General features: G+C 43.9%; 1 protein-coding gene across 1 annotated transcript in view; it reads left to right on the forward strand.

The window, feature by feature from the left end:
• Nucleotides 1-583: 583 nt before the first annotated feature.
• The window catches only part of LOC126235596 (uncharacterized), a 37494-nt gene continuing 17570 nt past the window's right edge, over nt 584-20507 (forward strand). Inside the window, exon 1 of the mRNA XM_049944310.1 lies at nt 584-590. Within this exon, the coding sequence (XP_049800267.1) occupies nt 584-590 (7 nt within the window). The remainder of the gene's footprint in view (nt 591-20507) is intronic.

The following is a 20507-nucleotide window of genomic DNA, read 5'->3' on the forward strand; positions in this document are numbered from 1 at the left end:
AATTAACTGTAAGGAAACAATTCGATACGTTACGGAGTTTCCGAGTTAATTAGCACTAACCTTAGCCTATCAGTTCGTTCCGCGCGGAAATTCAAGCGTCGGAAGGAGACGGTGTGGCCAAACGTGTCCTTCGGTTTTTCCTAAAATCAAACAAGAGATTAAAAAATTGGGAGTGTGACTGTAGTAGGGATCGAACCGGAGCCATACACTGAACAGCCTCGTGCGCCATCATCTACGCTACAAGAACTGACAATTGTGTGTTGAGGGCACTTTAATCTGCGCGCGCAACAGCCTGACAACAATATTAATTAACTCTGAAACAATGCAAGGTATGTTATTTTTTCTTGTCTTTTCAGCAACCTACTGTAGCACACCCCCTTACAATTTATTACGATTGTTTCTCACAACCTCTATAGATGAATTGCATGCCTACCCTACAGACCTACATCGCACCTAAAATTTGGTAATATGTTTCACACCAAACGAGGTTATGTTAACGAAAGAAACGAGTTGGTGGCTCCATTTCCTCTCACCACTAGACGTGACCAACTGTCCGTTCACGTTGTACGGCATGTTAGTGAACATGGGAGGTAAGTAATGTCTATCGTAAGACGTATACTAACGCAATTTCCTCCTGTGGCAAAACACCACTTTTTCCGTTACTGGAACGTACTACGCACCAACAGCACCTACTCGTTCGATTTCCGAGTAAATCGAATCTCTAGCATGCGTGCAGTTTTCTGCCTGTTGTCTGAAGCATTTAGGTTGATTAGAATAATTCTTAAGGTATCAGTTTAATAAAATTTCTGAAACTTCAGGGGCTAACCTATCATCAAATTAAGGTTTTATTTTCTACATGCTACAGATTTCCTTGGCGCTTCCGTTAATACACACAATGCGAGAATGAAGGCAAATCATCTCACCTGCGCTACAGTAAATTTTTCGAAGTCGCAATAGTGACGAACTGTACGGTAATGGTAAATACGTAGCTGTGAAAGAATATCACCATTGGAACAGAAAACACGATACCAATGGCTTTGCGCTTAGAGGAAATTCTGATGGTAAGAGCCTGGAAACTGCGATTGTGGAAATGTTGCCGGCACGCAAGTCCGCTTAAGCAACAGATCTTGGACCGTAAAATCACAGCATCTAGCTACGAACGATATTTAAGCTATTTTTTTCAGTGTGAGGTAAAAATTCGCACCGAAATTAAATACCATAGTATTTAAGACTGACTCAGTAACAACTTCGGATTTCGAAAGACATTTCGCTTTTATTTTGATAAGCTAACGCCCAAGCAGTACATGGAAGACTTACATGTCCAGACTGATTTCTTGGTAAGACTACAATCAACGAAATGTTTAAATTTCTTAGAATTTCAAGTAATCTAACAGTGGCACGTAAGGACGACACTTTTCCACAAATCTGTTAGTTTAAAGAAAAATCCAAGCACTCACTGTCAGCAGCTTATGTCACAAACTTCATAAATTCAGCGCTAAGGTCATATTCGGCTCTTCAGTTGCCTTCCATGTCATAGCACCTTCCCTGATTTTACATGAGAAAAGCGAAGTGTGATTTTTGTACTGTTCTAACAGTGGCTAAATGGATCCTTTCTTATGTACTTGTGGCATTTACTACGTAGTGTGTGCCACTGCCATGTTTAGACTGCCGTCGAATTTAGAGTTTATTAAATTTACTTGTCATTTCGTGTTACATAAATCAAATTTTGCATTACCATGAAGTATTTCTGTAGTAAACTATAAATCACGTTGCGTTTTTCACGAATCATTGTCATTAATAATTGTGGGGATACAACAGCACTGAATTTGAGATCCTCTAACTTCTGCCATGGGGCAGAAATCAATGTAGGTAACAGCCTCTCATGACTATCCGTTTTCGTTAAGAATTATTTGATTTCAGCAGGTCCGAAACGCACGATTCATCCATTCTTACGTAATTACGAAAACCATCGGCTCCCAGTTGCGTAAGTAGCGAAACTCGGCTGACTTTCTTTCCTTGCATTAGTCGTTTGGCCCACAGCTTTGTCTGCTTTTTTGGCTTTGTTACATCTAGAACAGCCACGGAAAACCCTTGTTTCTGTGCGAAACCAAGGAGAAACTTTCAGAACAAACTCAATAAAGCTTAGGTTAGCAAATCACAACACACCGGCGCTGTAATCGCCGAGTGCAGTGTGTCGAGACGTGCCTGAAGGCTGCCACGAAATATGGCGGTCGGTTGGCCAATAACCTGATGCGTGTGTAGGGGGGCATTAAACTGTTACAAGTTTAAGTGGCCACCGGACAGTTATTCCTACAGTGTAAGTGTAAACCAGTGGTTCCCGGCCTGGGATAAAATGAAATTTTCTGAGGGATAAAAACTATCATTCAATTCTGTTTCGGTGACGAAACAATTATTTTCAAAAGATTATTACTATCCTCAATTTGTAAGACATTCTGATATAAGCTACCAATAATTACTTTTTCTCAATTGCATTGATGCGATGGACCTTACAGGTTTCTCAATCCACCCACTTCACACGTGTGTTGTTCGTTCAGCACAATACTAATGATAACAGCGACATATGTAACAGACACTAAATATCTCAAACAAATGTCTTCAAGTATTAGATAGTATCTGCAGTAATCCAGAAATTGCCTCATTACTTGCTTCGAAGTAAATGAATTTATTGACAACACAATACAGCAGTAACTACGTAAGAATTACTACAGTGCTGTACACAGCATTCGATTACTATTAAAGTGGTCAGACGAAGTATTAACATCTTGAAGTCATCCAATATCTGGCAGCTCAGACGGGAGTAGTGCTGCAATCAAGTGCTTTACGAACAATAAGTATAGTGCACACAGTAACTGGTTTGGTTTTAAATGGGCTGTTGTGTGCAAGTCAATCAAGTGCCGTAATGGAGAGGTTTAATGGAGGGGAAGAACGTGAAACAAGTGTCTACTCTCTCTGTGGATCATTTACTTTATCTGAGGAAGAGTTGTGAGTAGCACTTGCGATGCACCACGAGCTCCGTCATTCATTGTAACACACACACACACACACACACACACACACACACACACACACACACACACACACACACACAGTAAATATTCACTTTCCAACACTTTAAAAATAAATATGTTCCAAGAAAAATCTCTCATTCTACAATCCATTAGTTACCTGCAATGCGGTACCCCCAATGCGTCCGGCTTAAAACACCCTTGCCAACTGTGATTCATTTCCTAAGTGAGTCTTCGGCGCATGAAAAATTCTACATTTGACTAGAGAGAGCAGCTACTGTGCTGAAGTCCACTCAGCGGTTACTGTCTGGAATCAGGAATTAGCGTTTGTACTGAGAATTTTTTTTCGTTTTTTACTACTAAGAGTATACCGACAACTAACGTTTCAACTTTCTTCCGAATACGTAAGTAAAAATTGTTTCAGGAAGTAATTAAAGTAATCCAAAGCCCGTATACAAAGCATATATCGGCATCACGACTTAGCTTATACGTGGTCTGGGCATAGACCATCAACATTTTCTAACAACTACACTGTGCGGCACATCAGCACATGTTCCGTACTCACCAAGGACTGCAGCGATGAACAGTAAATTGCAGTGAAATGAAGGCTAGGACACACTGCTCGGTTAATACAGGCAACCTCCTCACCACCGTAACATGTGGTTTCCACGATGAGCGAAAGCCGCACAACGGACGCCACACACAACGGCAGTCACCGCTACTGAAGTCAATGGGGTAACAGTGTCCACAGATACTGAGATACCACGTTGTCGACTGTAGCGCCCTCCATACCAGGAATCGACACGGATTACTTCTCGATATCGCACAACGCTCGTAATCTACAAATCAGAAGCGAACTCTCACGACAGACTTCCCTGGAACGATTGTCGTGTCGGATGTGTGTTTTAATACGAAGAGTCTCGGCTTCTCGTACTTAAGGCGTATTAATTTAAGACTGAGGTATTCGGCATGTATTAAATCGTTGGGTCGCGGAAAATTGTTTCAGTTAACCTACGAAGGAAATTTAATCAGCGCGATATTCCACTTAAGTAAGGAAGCGGACAGAGAAGCGTGTACATAGGATCTAAGAAAGCAACAGCGGCCTAGCTCTTCCTGTCTTCATTATGTATTCTTCTTTCTTGACATTCTACTTCCTAGCTATCTCCTCACTACGGGTCTATGAAATAAATAGTATATCGCATGCAATAAACTTTGCAGTAGTTTTAACAGTTTATTTAATTAATGAATAAAACTGTACATGACATATCGACAGAAACAGGAGAAAAAACTCAAACCGCACGTTTAACCAACAATCAGTTGTTACGTGCTAATGTCCATTCTTCTTTCCCATTCGAGGCTTGATGGTGCAGTCACGAAATACACGTTTGTATCGCACAGGTAGACTCTCAGTCTACACTCCTCGACTATGTGCCGGTGCGAAGCTCCACAACCAGCTTGGGCTGGACAGCTTACACCTATTGTGCATGTTCTATGCGCACACTCAGCGTCTTGTTCGGATGCGATTCATATACGTCCACTAATGCTGTGGGAATTCAAAACCCTTCGTTTCTGTAGAGGGTAAGGAATATGCCGCACTTGGGGTGGATCATTCATAGTCCAAGTTTCACGTCATTAGTGTTACTGGTGAAGCTGCTATCAGCAAGTCGTTTCACCAGTCGCAGGGATGGGAATCTGTAACCAACTCGGTTTGTTGTCAACCAATGAATATCTTCATGGTGGGAACTTGAAGACTATTCATCATTTTGGAATATTCTTTCAAAAGTTCAAATGGCTCTGAGCACTATGCGACTTAACTTCTGAGGCATCAGTCGCCTAGAACTTAGAACTAATTAAACCTAACTAACCTAAGGACATCACACACATCCATGCCCGAGGCAGGATTCGAACCTGCGACCGTAGCGGTCGCTCGGCTCCAGACTGTAGCGCCTAGAACCGCACGGCCACTCCGGCCGGCCTTTCAAAAGTGCTTCTTGTCTTCTTACCATAGGAGGGAGTATATGGCTGAGTATTGGAAGCCGGTATAGTGGAGCAGTTATCGTCCACCCAGAGATGATCCTTGTGGTTTTATTGAGCTGAGTGTCTGCCCCATTTACGTGGGGGCTGTCCAAGCACACTGGATCACAACACTCAACTGCGGAAGTTCGAAGACTTTCTACTGACGCTCTCCCGTTAGTACTACAGAGTTTCTCGATAAGTTTCTTGTTTCATCCCCGGCATTCATTTTTTAATGTAAAAATGTCTTGTTGCATCGTGATTTTGGTTCCCATTGACCTGTTGGTCCCCTTAAAGTTAGTTGTGTGGGTAAGTTCAAGGGTCGGAGGCAGACAAGGGCGTACCACATTCTGTAGGACCACGCTCAGCAACGCATAGGGGTATTCAGACCAGCCTCCGGAACCGTGACAGCCTCACCTTGTTAATAACGTAGCTGCCAATGGCATAGCTGACACGTACTGAGTGCCTTTAACACAGAGCCCAGGTCTCCAAGGCGAAGCTCGCTGGCTTGGTTTCTGACATAGTTGGCGAACGCTCTGAAGGTATTTGGTAGATCACGCACATAGCTGTCAAATGTGCGGCTTTACTTACATAATAATGTATTCTTATATGGTGTCTGCTCAGGACTGTCTGTTGCGTAGAAACCTGTCTCTCGTTACATTGGTAGACGCTCGATCGAAAGTTCGTTCTAGTTTCTTATAACGTAGATAACTAAAATGTGGTCATTAGTAAGGAAACTGTAATGTGAAGAAATCTGCTACTAAACGTAAATGATCTCTGATTCAACCCCATACAACCTCTACTGAAATAACAGGTTCTAAACTATTACGTAGAAACAATGACGGTACATACAGGGTGTCCGGAAATTCCCGTTACAAACTTCTATGACTTGTAGAGAGGAGTGTGTGCATAATACTTTGAGCAGGAACCCATGTCTAGAAACGCCATCCAACGACGCTACAGAGCCTCAAAGGTATACTGTACACACATACATTTACAGGCGCCGATACATATGATTCCGTAATGATGTTACAAACTTTCTAGGATGAAAGCAGAAGGATAAATGTAGCCATTTGAGGTAAGGGTCCCTGGTTCGGAAACAGAGGACTCGAAGGTACAAGAGAAAATCGTTCTTGCATCTCTGGTAGCGTAATACATGTACCGTTACTGTTGTTGCTGAAATTGTAGGGTAGGCAACTTTCAGATGTAAAAGTATGCACCCAAAACAAGAAAAAACGTTTAGCAAACGTGGGCTCTAAAATGCATACCTTAAGGGTTTTGAGCACTTGTTCAATAGAGGAGATGTTTCACAGCAGCATAGATAAACAAGTGCTCATAGTGCCTCAGGTATGTATTTTAGAGCCCATGTTTACGGAACGTTTTTTCTTGTTTTGGTCCCTACTAGCACATCCGAAAGTTGCTTGCCCTAAAATCTTAGCAACAGCAGTACCAGTACATGTATTCCACTGTCAGAGGTATCAGAACGCAGAACGGATTTCGCTTCTAACATTCGACCGGTCGTTGCCGTATAAGGACCTTACTACAAACTGATACATTTATCCTTCTCCGTCGTCCTAGAAAGTTGTAACATCACGACGGAATCATCCTGCATACCCATACATTTACAGACACCGACGTATATAACTTTGACGCTCTGTAGCGTCGTTGGGTGACGTTTCCGGAAAGGGCTTTCTAAACAAATTATTATGTATTCACTCCACTCTACAAGTCCTAGAAATCTGTAACGGGAATTTGGGAATACCCTGCATGTTAAGCACTTAATGATAAACTTATAGGGCTAAACATTAATATTGCATCTTGAATAAAATTTTGTAACTCAAGCTTGACTTTTCTTTCTTTGATATTGTGTTCCTTCATCAACTCGTTAGCGCTAGGAATGAAACGCAACGTGTTTTTATTGATATCGAAGGAAATTGACGGAGATCCGAAATGTGAAATAATTTGGGTGAAGGTCACGGTTAAAGCAGGCTCAGACATGGTAATTGGATGTCTCTATAGGCCCCCTGGCTCAGCAGCTGTTGTGGCTGAGCACCTGAAGGATAATTTAGAAAATATTTCGAGTAGCTTTCCCCACCATGTTATAGTTCTGGGTGGAGATTTTAATTTGCCGGATATAGACTGGGAGACTCAAACGTTCATAACGGGTGGCAGGGACAAAGAATCCAGTGAAATTTTTTTTAAGTGCTTTATCTGAAAACTACCTTGAGCAGTTAAACAGAGAACCGACTCGTGGCGATAACATATTAGACCTTCTGGTGACAAACAGAACCGAACTATTTGAAACAGTTAACGCAGAACAGGGAATCAGCGATCATAAAGCGGTTACGGCATCGATGATAGAAATATTAAAAAAGGGAGGAAGATTTTTCTGTTTACCAAAAGTGACAAAAAGCAGATTACAGAGTACCTGACGGCTCAACACAAAAGTTTTGTCTCAAGTACAGATAGTGTTGAGGATCAGTGGACAAAGTTCAAAACCATCGTACAATGTGCGTTAGATGAGTATGTGCTAAGCAAAATCGTAAGAGATGGAAAAGAGCCACCGTGGTACAACAACCGAGTTAGAAAACTGCTGCGGAAGCGAAGGAAACTTCACAGCAATCATAAACATAGCCAAAGCCTTGCAGACAAACAAAAACTACGCGAAGCGAAATGTAGTGTGAGGAGGGCTATGCGAGAGGCGTTCAATGAATTCGAAAGTAAAATTCTACGTACTGACTTGGCAGAAAATCCTAAGAAATTTTGGTCTTATGTCAAAGCGGTAGGTGGAACAAAACAAAATGTCCAGACACTCTGTGACCAAAATGGTACTGAAACAGAGGATGACAGACTAAAGGCCAAAATACTAAATGTCTTTTTCCAAAGCTGTTTCACAGAGGAAGACTGCACTGTTGTTCCTTCTCTAGATTGTCGTACAGATGACAAAATGGTAGATATCGAAATAGATGACAGAGGGATAGAGAAACAATTAAAATCGCTCAAAAGAGGAAAGGCCGCTGGACCTGATGGGATACCAGTTCGATTTTACACAGAGTACGCGAAGGAACGTGCCCCCCTTCTTGCAGTGGTGTACCGTAGGTCTCTAGAAGAGCGTAGCGTTCCAAAGGATTGGAAAAGGGCACAGGTCATCCCCGTTTTCAAGAAGGGACGTCGAACAGATGTGCAGAACTATAGACCTATATCTCTAACGTCGATCAGTTGTAGAATTTTGGAACACGTGTTATGTTCGAATATAATGACTTTTCTGGAGACTAGAAATCTACTCTGTAGGCATCAGCATGGGTTTCGAAAAAGACGGTAGTGTGAAACCCAGCTCGCGCTATTCGTCCACGAGACTCAGAGGGCCATAGACACGGGTTCACAGGTAAATGCCGTGTTTCTTGACTTCCGCAAGGCGTTCGATACAGTTCCCCACAGTCGTTTAATGAACAAAGTAAGAGCATATGGACTATCAGACCAATTGTGTGATTGATCGAAGAGTTCCTAGATAACAGAACGTAGCATGTCATTCTCAATGGAGAGAAGTCATCCGAAGTGAGAGTGATTTCAGGTGTGCCGCAGGGGAGTGTCATAGGACCGTTGCTATTCACAATATACATAAATGACCTTGTGGATGACATCGGCAGTTCACTGAGGCTTTTTGCAGATGATGCTGTGGTGTATCGAGAGGTTGTAACAATGGAAAATTGTACTGAAATGCAGGAGGATCTGCAGCGAATTGACGCATGGTGCAGGGATTGGCAAATCAGTCTCAATGTAGACAAGTGTAATGTGCTGCGAATACATAGAAAGATAGATTCCTTATCATTTAGCTACAAAATAGCAGGTCAGCAACTGGAAGCAGTTAATTCCATAAATTATCTGGGAATACGTATTAGGAGTGATTTAAAATGGAATGATCATATAAAGTTGATCGTCGGTAAAGCAGATGCCAGACTGAGATTCATTGGAAGAATCCTAAGGAAATGCAATCCGAAAATAAAGGAAGTAGGTTACAGTACGCTTGTTCGCCCACTGCTTGAATACTGGTCAGCAGTGTGGGATCCGTACCAGATAAGGTTGATAGAAGAGATAGAGAAGATCCAATGGAGAGCAGCGCGCTTCGTTACAGGATCATTTAGTAATCGCGAAAGCGTTACGGAGATGATAGATAAACTCCAGTGGAAGACTCTGCAGGAGAGACGCTCAGTAGCTCGGTACGGGCTTTTGTTAAAGTTTCGAGAACATACCTTCACCGAAGAGTCAAGCAGTATATTGCTCCCTCCTACGTATATCTCGCGAAGAGACCATGAGGATAAAATCAGAGAGATTAGAGCCCGCACAGAAGCATACCGACAATCCTTCTTTCCACGAACAATACGAGACTGGAATAGAAGGGAGAACCTATAGAGGTACTCAGGGTACCCTCCGCCACACACCGTCAGGTGGCTTGCGGAGTATGGATGTAGATGTAGATCATTACATCACAGTCTCGACCGGTTATTTTTCCACGTTTACATATGCAATTCATGTTGTGCACGCTCTATAGAACGTCATGCAGTTAAGGGACTGGAGGAAAAACGTGTATGGTCGCTATGTATCATTTCTTTCTTCATTTTTTAATTTTTTTTGTTTTCGATCTAATTTCATTCTTCCAGGCTTAAGCGAAAAACCAAGGGATCTTCTGCAAAGCAAGGCAAAAGTAAATAATTTGAAACGATTCTAGTAGTATACACAAATTTTAAAAAAAGGTTGGCGAATAAAATAAGATATTTTTTGCTGTAAACTGTGTCAGTGACAGTTTACTTATTTCTTTGGTTCGTATCGATCGTTTGGATTCTCGAATGAGTTGTTCATCACGTCATCCTTCTAAACAATACCTCTCGTTCCTCTTGTATCTCCCTTCTTTCACCTTGTTTTTGAGTCCGGTACTAGTCCAGGTAGGATATCGCACTTTCTTCCTGTGGTAGAACCTATCGTGTGTTTCTGTGCATCAAATTTTTCCAATGCCGCAGTTGCTTTCTATTCCTTTCCGACTTCTTTCACTCAGTTCTTCCCGGTTAAGTCTGTTTCGTTCCACATCTTTTGAGTCAAATTCTTGTCGTTCACAATCATGATGTGCTCGAAAATCTCAATCTTCACATCCGTAACGCGCTTAAAACAACCTTCTTCTTGATCCATGTATCCAAAATTCACCCTGTTTTTCCGTTCGCCTAATGTCTCTTCAAATTTTCAGACCCTTATTCGCCAGATGTATGCAGACTCCCTTGCCAAACATGGTTGCTTTAGATCCGCACATTTCGGCATATCTGGTTTTTGTTGACATAAAATGCTGTAATTTGGCGCTTCCTCGATAATTTATAGTTTCTGCAACTTGTCTTTTCAGCATATCGTGGTTTTTACAGTATGTAAGCCCAGTCTAATATGATCTTGTTCATCTGTTGGTTACTTGTTATTTGGCTGTATATACTAACTGATAAGGAAATAAAAAACTCTTTCAAGTCCCTGTCTTTCTCTTCTTTAAAACGTCAGATGGCATTTCACGTCCACGAGTCTATCCTGTAGTTACGTTACTTTTTCTATGTTGGATTTTGATGTGTAAATTGAAACCATTTATGACATAAAAGAAAAATTAAAACTATTATCTGTGTCAGTCACCTTTATTTTCTTTATCTTCTAGTAGATCATTGGTCTACATTAGCATTTCTGTTCATGGACGTAGTTGGTTGCCTGTCTTAATAATTCATTTTTAACGAAATGAAGCCTATGTCCCACTTGTTATAATAACATGTCACTGAAGGCATACTTTATAAACGATGACAAATGGTAAGATGATAAATCAAAAGGCATACTATATGTTGTTATGTATACATGTTTGTGCAACTGGTTATTACTAGACAGCGCATCTTTTAGGTCGTAAAAAGTGCATTTTTGGCACCTAAAATATGCTCATTCAGATCTTCATTTAGGCTATATAAAACCTTAAATAGGCCCGAAAAAGTATTATGTAGCAGAAGTAACTATAATGTAAAATAAATATTGTTGGCATATGAGCATATTGTTACTCATTAAAAAAAAGGAAAATATACACTCCTGGAAATTGAAATAAGAACACCGTGAATTCATTGTCCCAGGAAGGGGAAACTTTATTGACACATTCCTGGGGTCAGATACATCACATGATCACACTGACAGAACCACAGGCACATAGACACAGGCAACAGAGCATGCACAATGTCGCCACTAGTACAGTGTATATCCACCTTTCGCAGCAATGCAGGCTGCTATTCTCCCATGGAGACGATCGTAGAGATGCTGGATGTAGTCCTGTGGAACGGCTTGCCATGCCATTTCCACCTGGCGCCTCAGTTGGACCAGCGTTCGTGCTGGACGTGCAGACCGCGTGAGACGACGCTTCATCCAGTCCCAAACATGCTCAATGGGGGACAGATCCGGAGATCTTGCTGGCCAGGGTAGTTGACTTACACCTTCTAGAGCACGTTGGGTGGCACGGGATACATGCGGACGTGCATTGTCCTGTTGGAACAGCAAGTTCCCTTCCCGGTCTAGGAATGGTAGAACGATGGGTTCGATGACGGTTTGGATGTACCGTGCACTATTCAGTGTCCCCTCGACGATCACCAGTGGTGTACGGCCAGTGTAGGAGATCGCTCCCCACACCATGATGCCGGGTGTTGGCCCTGTGTGCCTCGGTCGTATGCAGTCCTGATTGTGGAGCTCACCTGCACGGCGCCAAACACGCATACGACCATCATTGGCACCAAGGCAGAAGCGACTCTCATCGCTGAAGACGACACGTCTCCATTCGTCCCTCCATTCACGCCTGTCGCGACACCACTGGAGGCGGGCTGCACGATGTTGGGGCGTGAGCGGAAGACGGCCTAACGGTGTGCGGGACCGTAGCCCAGCTTCATGGAGACGGTTGCGAATGGTCCTCGCCGATACCCCAGGAGCAACAGTGTCCCTAATTTGCTGGGAAGTGGCAGTGCGGTCCCCTACGGCACTGCGTAGCATCCTACGGTCTTGGCGTGCATCCGTGCGTCGCTGCGGTCCGGTCCCAGGTCGACGGGCACGTGCACCTTCCGCCGACCACTGGCGACAACATCGATGTACTGTGGAGACCTCACGCCCCACGTGTTGAGCAATTCGACGGTACGTCCACCCGGCCTCCCGCATGCCCACTATACGCCCTCGCTCAAAGTCCGTCAACTGCACATACGGTTCACGTCCACGCTGTCGCGGCATGCTACCAGTGTTAAAGACTGCGATGGAGCTCCGTATGCCACGGCAAACTGGCTGACACTGACGGCGGCGGTGCACAAATGCTGCGCAGCTAGCGCCATTCGACGGCCAACACCGCGGTTCCTGGTGTGTCCGCTGTGCCGTGCGTGTGATCATTGCTTGTACAGCCCTCTCGCAGTGTCCGGAGCAAGTATGGTGGGTCTGACACACCGGTATCAATGTGTTCTTTTTTCCATTTCCAGGAGTGTATTTCCAAATATTTGCAATTATAGACTGAAATTGTTTGTTGTTATGTTTTACTTCATTGAACACAAAAAGAAAGAAACACGCACAGCATTTTAGCCACCTGCTGCGTTTTAGAATCTTTCACAAATATGTGGTACTTACCTTATTTGTCTGTAAAAGTGAAAATACTAGTAGTACTCACATAAACAGTTTTAATTCTGATTCAATCTTTTTATTAAGAAAGGCACTGCAACATTGTTTTACTTACTTGTTTTAACGATGATTGACCTAAGATTGTGGAATTTCTTCTGTAAATATTAAAATAAATAAATTATTTCTGAAAATTTATGTTTGACAGTGTGCTATTCATTTTAGAGACCGAATTATCCTTTGGTTACTCTTTAGAGTCTTCCTGAACTTACTGTCAACATGGCGACACTCAAAACACCACCCACATAAGAATAAAACGGTGGTTTCCCACTATGTTTGACCCACATGGTACTACTAGGCGTACAACGAAATCTGGTACTCCTAGTGTTAAGAACATGAATGCTTTTACCTATAGTAATGCCATTTTCACACTGCTTACTTTTCCTTTGCAGAAAAATTGAGCTCAGTTACCAATGTGTTCTGGTGTCTCTTAGCGTGATTTTAAGCAATATTGACAAAATAATGTGCTTCGGGAATGCTCTGATGGTGAAAGATGTGAGGAGAAATTTGCATTTCCGAAATGACAGGAAAAACTAAGAACATAATTTTTCCGTCTGTCACATAATGCGGAAGGTCTAGTAGCCACAATGTTATCGGACTGACTTTGAGTAGTTGGAAAACATGTGTTCTGAGACAATTTTTTAGTGCAGGTTGCAAACATTCAGGGGCAAACTTGTGTGATTTTTGAACCCCTCCCCTTGCCCTTAACACATTGTTCTGTTAATTGATGTATGACCACGTGGTGGTAATACATCCTTCTGAGAAAGCCCCCTCAACCCTCCACCTCGCCCTCCCCATCCGTTCTGGGAAACCCCTCGATGATACAAGTACTCTTTTGATATCAAATTAATTGACTAATTAATTAAATCGATATATAAATTAACCGCTTCCACTTCTGGGAAATCCCCAGCCCTCCCCTCTGACCCATCATCCCACCTACCCTCTCTCACCACCCTGAAAACCTTCAACCCTCGCCCCTCCCCCTCACCAATACAAGCACAGTTTCAGACCTGAATTTTTCGAAAACCCCCTCCCACTCCATTAGTTTGAGTGACTAATTAATTAAATCAATAAATTAATTAACCTTTCCCCTTATGGCAAATCCCCCTGGCCCCTCCCTTCCTACACATGGAAATTGACGAGTCCATGCTTGGGAGGAAGGATCTCATAGCAAGAAATTCAATTACAAAGCAGAGGATATGCTGTTTATTTATAAAATTCAATTTGGAGGGGTTGTATTTCTGTTGCTCATTATTCTATGCCTTATTGCAAGATGCAGGTCTTGTAAAATAAATCTAAAAGACTGAATAGATCGCTTTTTTTTTCAATCACACAAGGGATATCATCAACACAACTCACCATAAGTAATTACACTGTTAAAAGTCTTTCGCACTGACTGCGAGGCATTGTGCGCCTACATGCCAACCGATTCGCTGGACTGCACCATGCACTGATGTCCAAGGGATGGCACTATGGTCGCTCAGGCCCGTTGACCATGTGATCCCAGACACGAATTTTGAGCCTCGTTATAAAACTCTGACTGATGACTTGGCTGTTAGCTTACGTCAAATTCCGAAAGATTGAGCCTGAATAGTGCGCCTTGGTGGCAGTTGTTTCATCCTTATTCCATTAATCTAATGGCCCGCCCAATGATCTGTTGTAGATATTTCCTGACATCTTCGATGTAGTGTGTGTGTATGCTTAAACCCCCACCCTTAAATAGTGCAAGTTGCTGTCTTCTCCAGAGTTGACCTAAGTTGGGCGTCTGTTTGGTATAACCCTCCGTCTGTTAGCCACCTCTTTGAGTTGTTCTGGGTGTCTGTAACGTCTCTCTTGCGATTTCGTTCAATGTGGCCACGTGGCGTTGCCGGCCTTGATTTCTGTGTATTGCATTTTGCGCCACTGGTAGCTCAGTACTTCCGTTTTGACTCTGGTTTCACAGAGGCACTGTCCTATCTTGTTCTGGACCTGTATTCCCTGCCCGTGTGTATTTATTAAAGCTATTTCTGGACGAGTGGTATGGAACCGACCGTTAGCACGTTGCAGTTTGGCAGCGTGAGGCCCATGCCTTGCGGAAGACGACGCCGGTCTGATGAGGTGGAAGGGCGCTCGGTCCTGTGACAACCGACGGACGACAGTTCTGCAAACGGCTCACGGCATCAACAGTTACGTAAAGCAGTTTATTTGCATTTCCGAAGCTGCGTCGAAAGCACATTTTGGGGGTGTGTCTCAAATGGTTGTTCTTTCTCCTGGAATGGTTGATGCCTTAAGAATTTTACGGAAAGAAATTGTAAGATTTTATTATGGTAACGCACAGGGATTTTAACATTTTCAAAGCAAATTACACAAATTTGGGAAGGTGAGTTGAAAGCTCATTTTGGGGTGTATCTTAATTTTTTTTTAATGGTTAACACTTATCTTAAGAATTAGAGGCTTAAAAATCTTCCTAAAGCACTTGAGTATGTCTGTAGTTCGCGCTACGTGTTTCTTTTATTTATTGATGACGTAATTAAGTAGGTCGTCAGCAAGTCGAGTTTTGTTTCTTCTTCAAATGTGTGTGAATTCCTAAGGGACCAAACTGCTGAGGCCATCGGGCCCTAGACTTACACACTACTTAAACTAACTTAGGCTAAGGACAACACACACACCCATGCCCGAGAGAGGACTCGAACCTCCGACCGGCCGCGCAATCCTTGACATGGCGCCTCAAACTGAGCGGCCACTCTGGGTGGCTTTTGTTTCTTGTTGTTAAAGTGCACAGGCTTAACAGTACTTTCTTTCAGTGTTGCTCGTTGCGTCAATTTATATAGGATTCCCGTGTGCATGTAGTATTCTTACAAGGACTTCAGTTCACTATTTCTCCTCTCCCTCCTTTATTGCTCTGCGTTTAACGTGGCTCCCGGATGTTCATCGGCACTGCCTATTTTTGTTATGGAGGAGCTTCCCATTAAAGGGGTCGAAGTCCTTGGTAGTGATAGAGAAATGGGGTATACCTTTTTTCTGCGCCAGACCTTGATTCTATTTGTGCACCGTCCAGTTCCGGACGGACTTTGGAACGTTCCCGATTTTATAAAAAATGGTTGCGTCATCTGTTGTGGAAAACTCCGCAGCATATTTCGCTACGTGCTGATTTTAGCTGTATGTTGCGTCTTGTGGATCAGTTTCCCTGTCCACAATTCTGTCGGAAATTGCAAGATTTAGTTCATTTCTTGAAACTGCAAGACGATTAGATCTGTGAATATCTGACTCGTCAAATTTACTTATTTTACTGCTACTTCTAACTGTAGTCTTGACAGATTTTATTCATCTGATTGACTGCGTGATGGGTTTTTGGCAGTCGATGTTATCCCGACCAGTATTTTGTCGGTGCATAGGGACAGTGCAGCTAAATCAGGGACGATCACATAAAATATGGGACTTGAGGTCACCCTATCCCGGTCAGTCCGACGAAGAATCAGCAACGCTGGTGCCCTGTCCCTGGACTATAGTGTAGACTTCCGGATCCACCCATGTGCAACAGTGGCAGGTTGTGGTACTACACTCTGAGACTGGTAACTATGGCGACGTAGCCGTCTCTCCCAACAACGGCTGCCGTTGCTCAGCAGCGTGCAAGGAATCTACAGCAGACTTGCGCAGGACGTCACTTTACTGTAAACAGGCAATCGAGTGCGAACGTCACGTACGTCATCGACCCGTCTGACAATCTGCCTTACGGGCTGAAATGCTGGGGTACTTATGGAGCGAAGTGGAGGCTAATGTTTACCTGGCGACACTGCTCGCGACCACATAGGTCTTGCTGTTACGAAGGTATCAGCGGATCACACTGTGCCGTGCTAGGTTAAAGAGATTTTTCTAGTATGTGACGTGATCCTGTCCTGTGGCTTTGCTTCACTAAATTTCTGCTGAGGTCCGCTGTCTGGCCATCCAGAAGCGCTGGTGCTGTGTTTTCCCCCGACCCGCTCTCGGTGGTGAAATGTTATTCTTCGCGTCTGCCTCGTGTCGACTCCACCGTAATGCGAGCGAGATAGCTTCCCTCTGGGACTTTAAAAATCCATAGTTTACTGCCTTGTTGCCATATAACAGCAGGTGAGGTTGACCAGCTATCTGACCAGTGCTGTCCAATTCAAATGCGCCGGTACAGCTGTTTGAACGTTTGATTCCTGCCGATGTGCGCGTAACGTACAGAATAAACTTGTTACTATTATGGTACTTGACTGTACTCGAGACATGTTGGCTTCCGCTCCATGTGAAATGAAATCCAGTGAGATTCCAGTAAACGCGGAAGAATATATGGTGTAAAGTTTCCATCAGTTTTATTCTTGTGAATAACACAGTATACCATCTCTGACTGTGGCTCTTGCGGAAGAATGGATTGTCATTTCTTCCGAAATTCAGATACCAGACTGAAAGTGTCCCCAGCACAGTTCAATTCTGTTTAAAGAGGGGTACACACAATACCGTATTAGCGTTCATTAATAACTGTGGAGATATTTGTCATCAGAAAATATATTATTATACTTCCAGCTCATCCAATTTCCTAGGGTAACTGACGCTTAGAGAATGACTAACGCAGATCGTCGCAGGCGGTAGCTGGCATGGCGGCCACGTACACGGACGTGTGGGATTGTGCCGGCGACTTGCTGCTCGTGGCTGGGGGCGGCGCCGATCTGCACCTCTGAGAGAGAGCTGCTGGCCCCAGCCACTCTGGCGCAACTCGAGCTGGTCGCGCGTCATTAGCTGGCCGCGGCAGCGACCTGCTGCTCGTGCTTGGGGGGGCGGCGTCGTGGCCCTCTGCATCTCCCAGCGCGCAGTGTGTTACGTGGCGTGCGGACGTGTTATGCGAGCGCTCCGCTTGTTCGTTTGTGGTGAGAAGAAGTTGTCGGAGTGCAGTGCAAGTTTCCGCGTGAATAGCTAAAGGTGTAATTTGCCATGTTAAGCATTAAAGAGTAGTTCAGAGAATGTAGTTTGGTCCTGAGAGGTCTTCTTTTCGCCACAGTGAATGTATTCTCGCGTGCCGCGTGGCGAGTTTCGTTGGCGGAGCGTCAGGCCATTGTCTTCTCTGTCGGCCGCGGCGCGTTAAGCCGTCGGCACACGGACCGTGCTGTCGAACGTTAACGTTGAGCGTGCCAAGTTCAACGTGCTGCTGAACGCTAAGGAACGATGCGACTTGAGCATACGGTACGTGGGCCGCAACGTGGTATACGCGATCGCAACGCACTCCAGCGGCGGTTGAGGGATGTTTCTAGTTCGTAAATCACACTGTTTACTCAATGGGCGCGCGTAAAATTCCCACGTAAGCTCTATTAAAACGCACATTTCCCCCATCGTCTACGAAAAGGAAAGTACCATGTCCAATCAATAAGGACAGAGACATATAAAAGTTCCATTACAAACAGTAGGGTACAAATTTGGAATACTTCTCCGCATTTTAGTAAAACCCCAAGGTCAGTCTTACTTAATCACTGTTCCTACCCAGTAGCAGAATCTTTGCAACATGCGAATTACGAACCGTAAAAGAAAAAGGAGCAAAATACTGTATTTTTATACAAGTAGCGCAAGCTGTCCTGTAGAGTAAGCCAGTCGAACAAAGTCACCCCTCAAAAAAAGGTGAACTTATATTTACATAATATCAAATATTATAGTATATACTTATATTAAACTAATAATACAGTGTCAGAACTTAATAAAAACGCGAATGTTAGGAAATAAAATTTGGTAGTGTGAAGACGCGAACCTCCGCCCCAACTACCAAACCAATACAAAGCAGTGATGCTATTCATTACGCTTTTTTTTTATCTCATTTTGTTCGTTTTCGTTCGTGTATCTGCTCGGGGCGGACGTCGCAAGACACCCATTTCAGTTCGTCGTTGTTCCATTAACTCGGTTTTTTTATTACAGAGGGCAGCTAACCCTCTGACCGAACGCGCTGAGTTACCATGCCGGCGAACGCTAAAGCAACAACACATATAATGTAAGTAACCAAAGTATGTTACCCATTTCAGAAAACCTTATGGTAGATATGTTACTAATTGAAATTTAATTATAACAAATTGTACAAAGAACAATGCGTTTTAGTGGATCTTCCATGTGTCGCTGCCTTTAAATAGCCTACTCTCATGATACGCAATATACAATAATTCTTTTGCCACGAATATGATGTTTCTCGTTATTTTGTTGGAACGAACCACACAGTTAACAACGGGTTTTCCAGTGAGTCTGAATTTGCTGGTGCTCGGAAACAGCATATATACATATAAGCTTGAAATGAATGCCAATATGGCGCCTCACACCTCTGTACTGAAGGGAGACGGCGTTCGTGTTACGTAGGTGGCGTTGTGCCATCTCATCGGTCAACGCTCAGACGCACGCTCAGAATATCCGACGTGCCAGATATTGCTATGCACATTCGGAAAGACTCCAGAACGTGCTATTCCACGCTATGACGTCAGAAACTCGGCACGCTCTACGCTCAACGTTCGGATGCACGGTCCGTGTGCCGACGGCTTTACGCTTTCTGCCGACGGCGCGGAGTGCAGCGGGCTGCGGTGACGTCGGACGCGGACTGTGCTGACTGCGAGAGCCACAGCTGTCCGTCGCGTCACGTCAGGAGTCCCGGACAGCAGCGGCCGACTCAGCGGACGCCGCCTACGGAAAGCTGGCTGCAGCTTTCTTCAACTGGCCTGTGGCTCCTGTTTCCCGGCGCTACAGAGTAACAGCTCGGCAAACTGCGGAACAAACTACACAGCGTGCTGCGCTTCACGGAACTGGTTGCACTCGGTTGAGAGACGAACAACATGCGCAACGGATTCGTAATTTGGGAATCGACTGCCGTACAGCAAATTTCGTCATGTGCGCGCTCTGTTTGCCTCACTTTTTCGAAGTATTTGGGACGTGTGCATCGGCTTTTGACCAAGTTAAGCTCCACGTCCGCGAGTATACGCGGACACTGGAGCATACAATCTGTAGACAAGAAAAAGATAATAGAAAAAAAATTACAGCTTAAGGACATTAGGTGTGAATAACCCAAGAAGTTCAGACCCCTGCTGCCAGTGCACCATGTCTCATCATATTCAATAACCAGGAATTCCTAGAAGAGCTCTACAAAATAAACCTGAGTGAATACATTACTAAAGACGAGTTCGATAGCGAGGTTAAAATAAAATTTAAAACAGAAGCAAAGGGCAAAAGGACAGTAAACAATATTTTAAAAGTGTCACCAAGAATACGGTTACTGCTGCTTCACAATGAAAGGCTTTTCATTCAGTTTGAATCTTTGTTTATCAGTGACTTTGTTGCTCTACAAAAATGTTTTAACTGTTGGCTGACTGTTCGGTCACCGATCGAAGCATTGCGACAAGGACCCAGTATGTGGAGATGTGCAAAACAGGGACACAAATTGTCAGAATGCGGGCAGGAGAATCCTGTAAGCTGTATAGCTATCAAACCTAGAAATAGAACATGCGATAAGGCAGTGGGCGGGACTGTCCTACATATAAACAGCCCTACGAAAGACAAATAGAGCGCACCGAGTGCGATGTTCTGGACAACGTCCATTAATAAGGAGTGCCACCATAACTGTCAGAAACCCACCCCCCTAACACACGCAGGGACAGACGTAACTACTAACATAAACAGGCAAAGGTACAAATCGCCGTCAGCTAGAATAACAGGTTGGCGGCGAGCCGTTGCCTTGAAGCAAAACGTGGGGATTCTGCAACCCCCAAATGCCAATACTAATAATGATGTAGAACCTTTCTGGGAGAGAATACA

The sequence above is a fragment of the Schistocerca nitens genome, chromosome 2, assembly GCF_023898315.1.
Source record: "Schistocerca nitens isolate TAMUIC-IGC-003100 chromosome 2, iqSchNite1.1, whole genome shotgun sequence".
Taxonomy (NCBI): Eukaryota; Metazoa; Arthropoda; class Insecta; order Orthoptera; family Acrididae; genus Schistocerca; species Schistocerca nitens.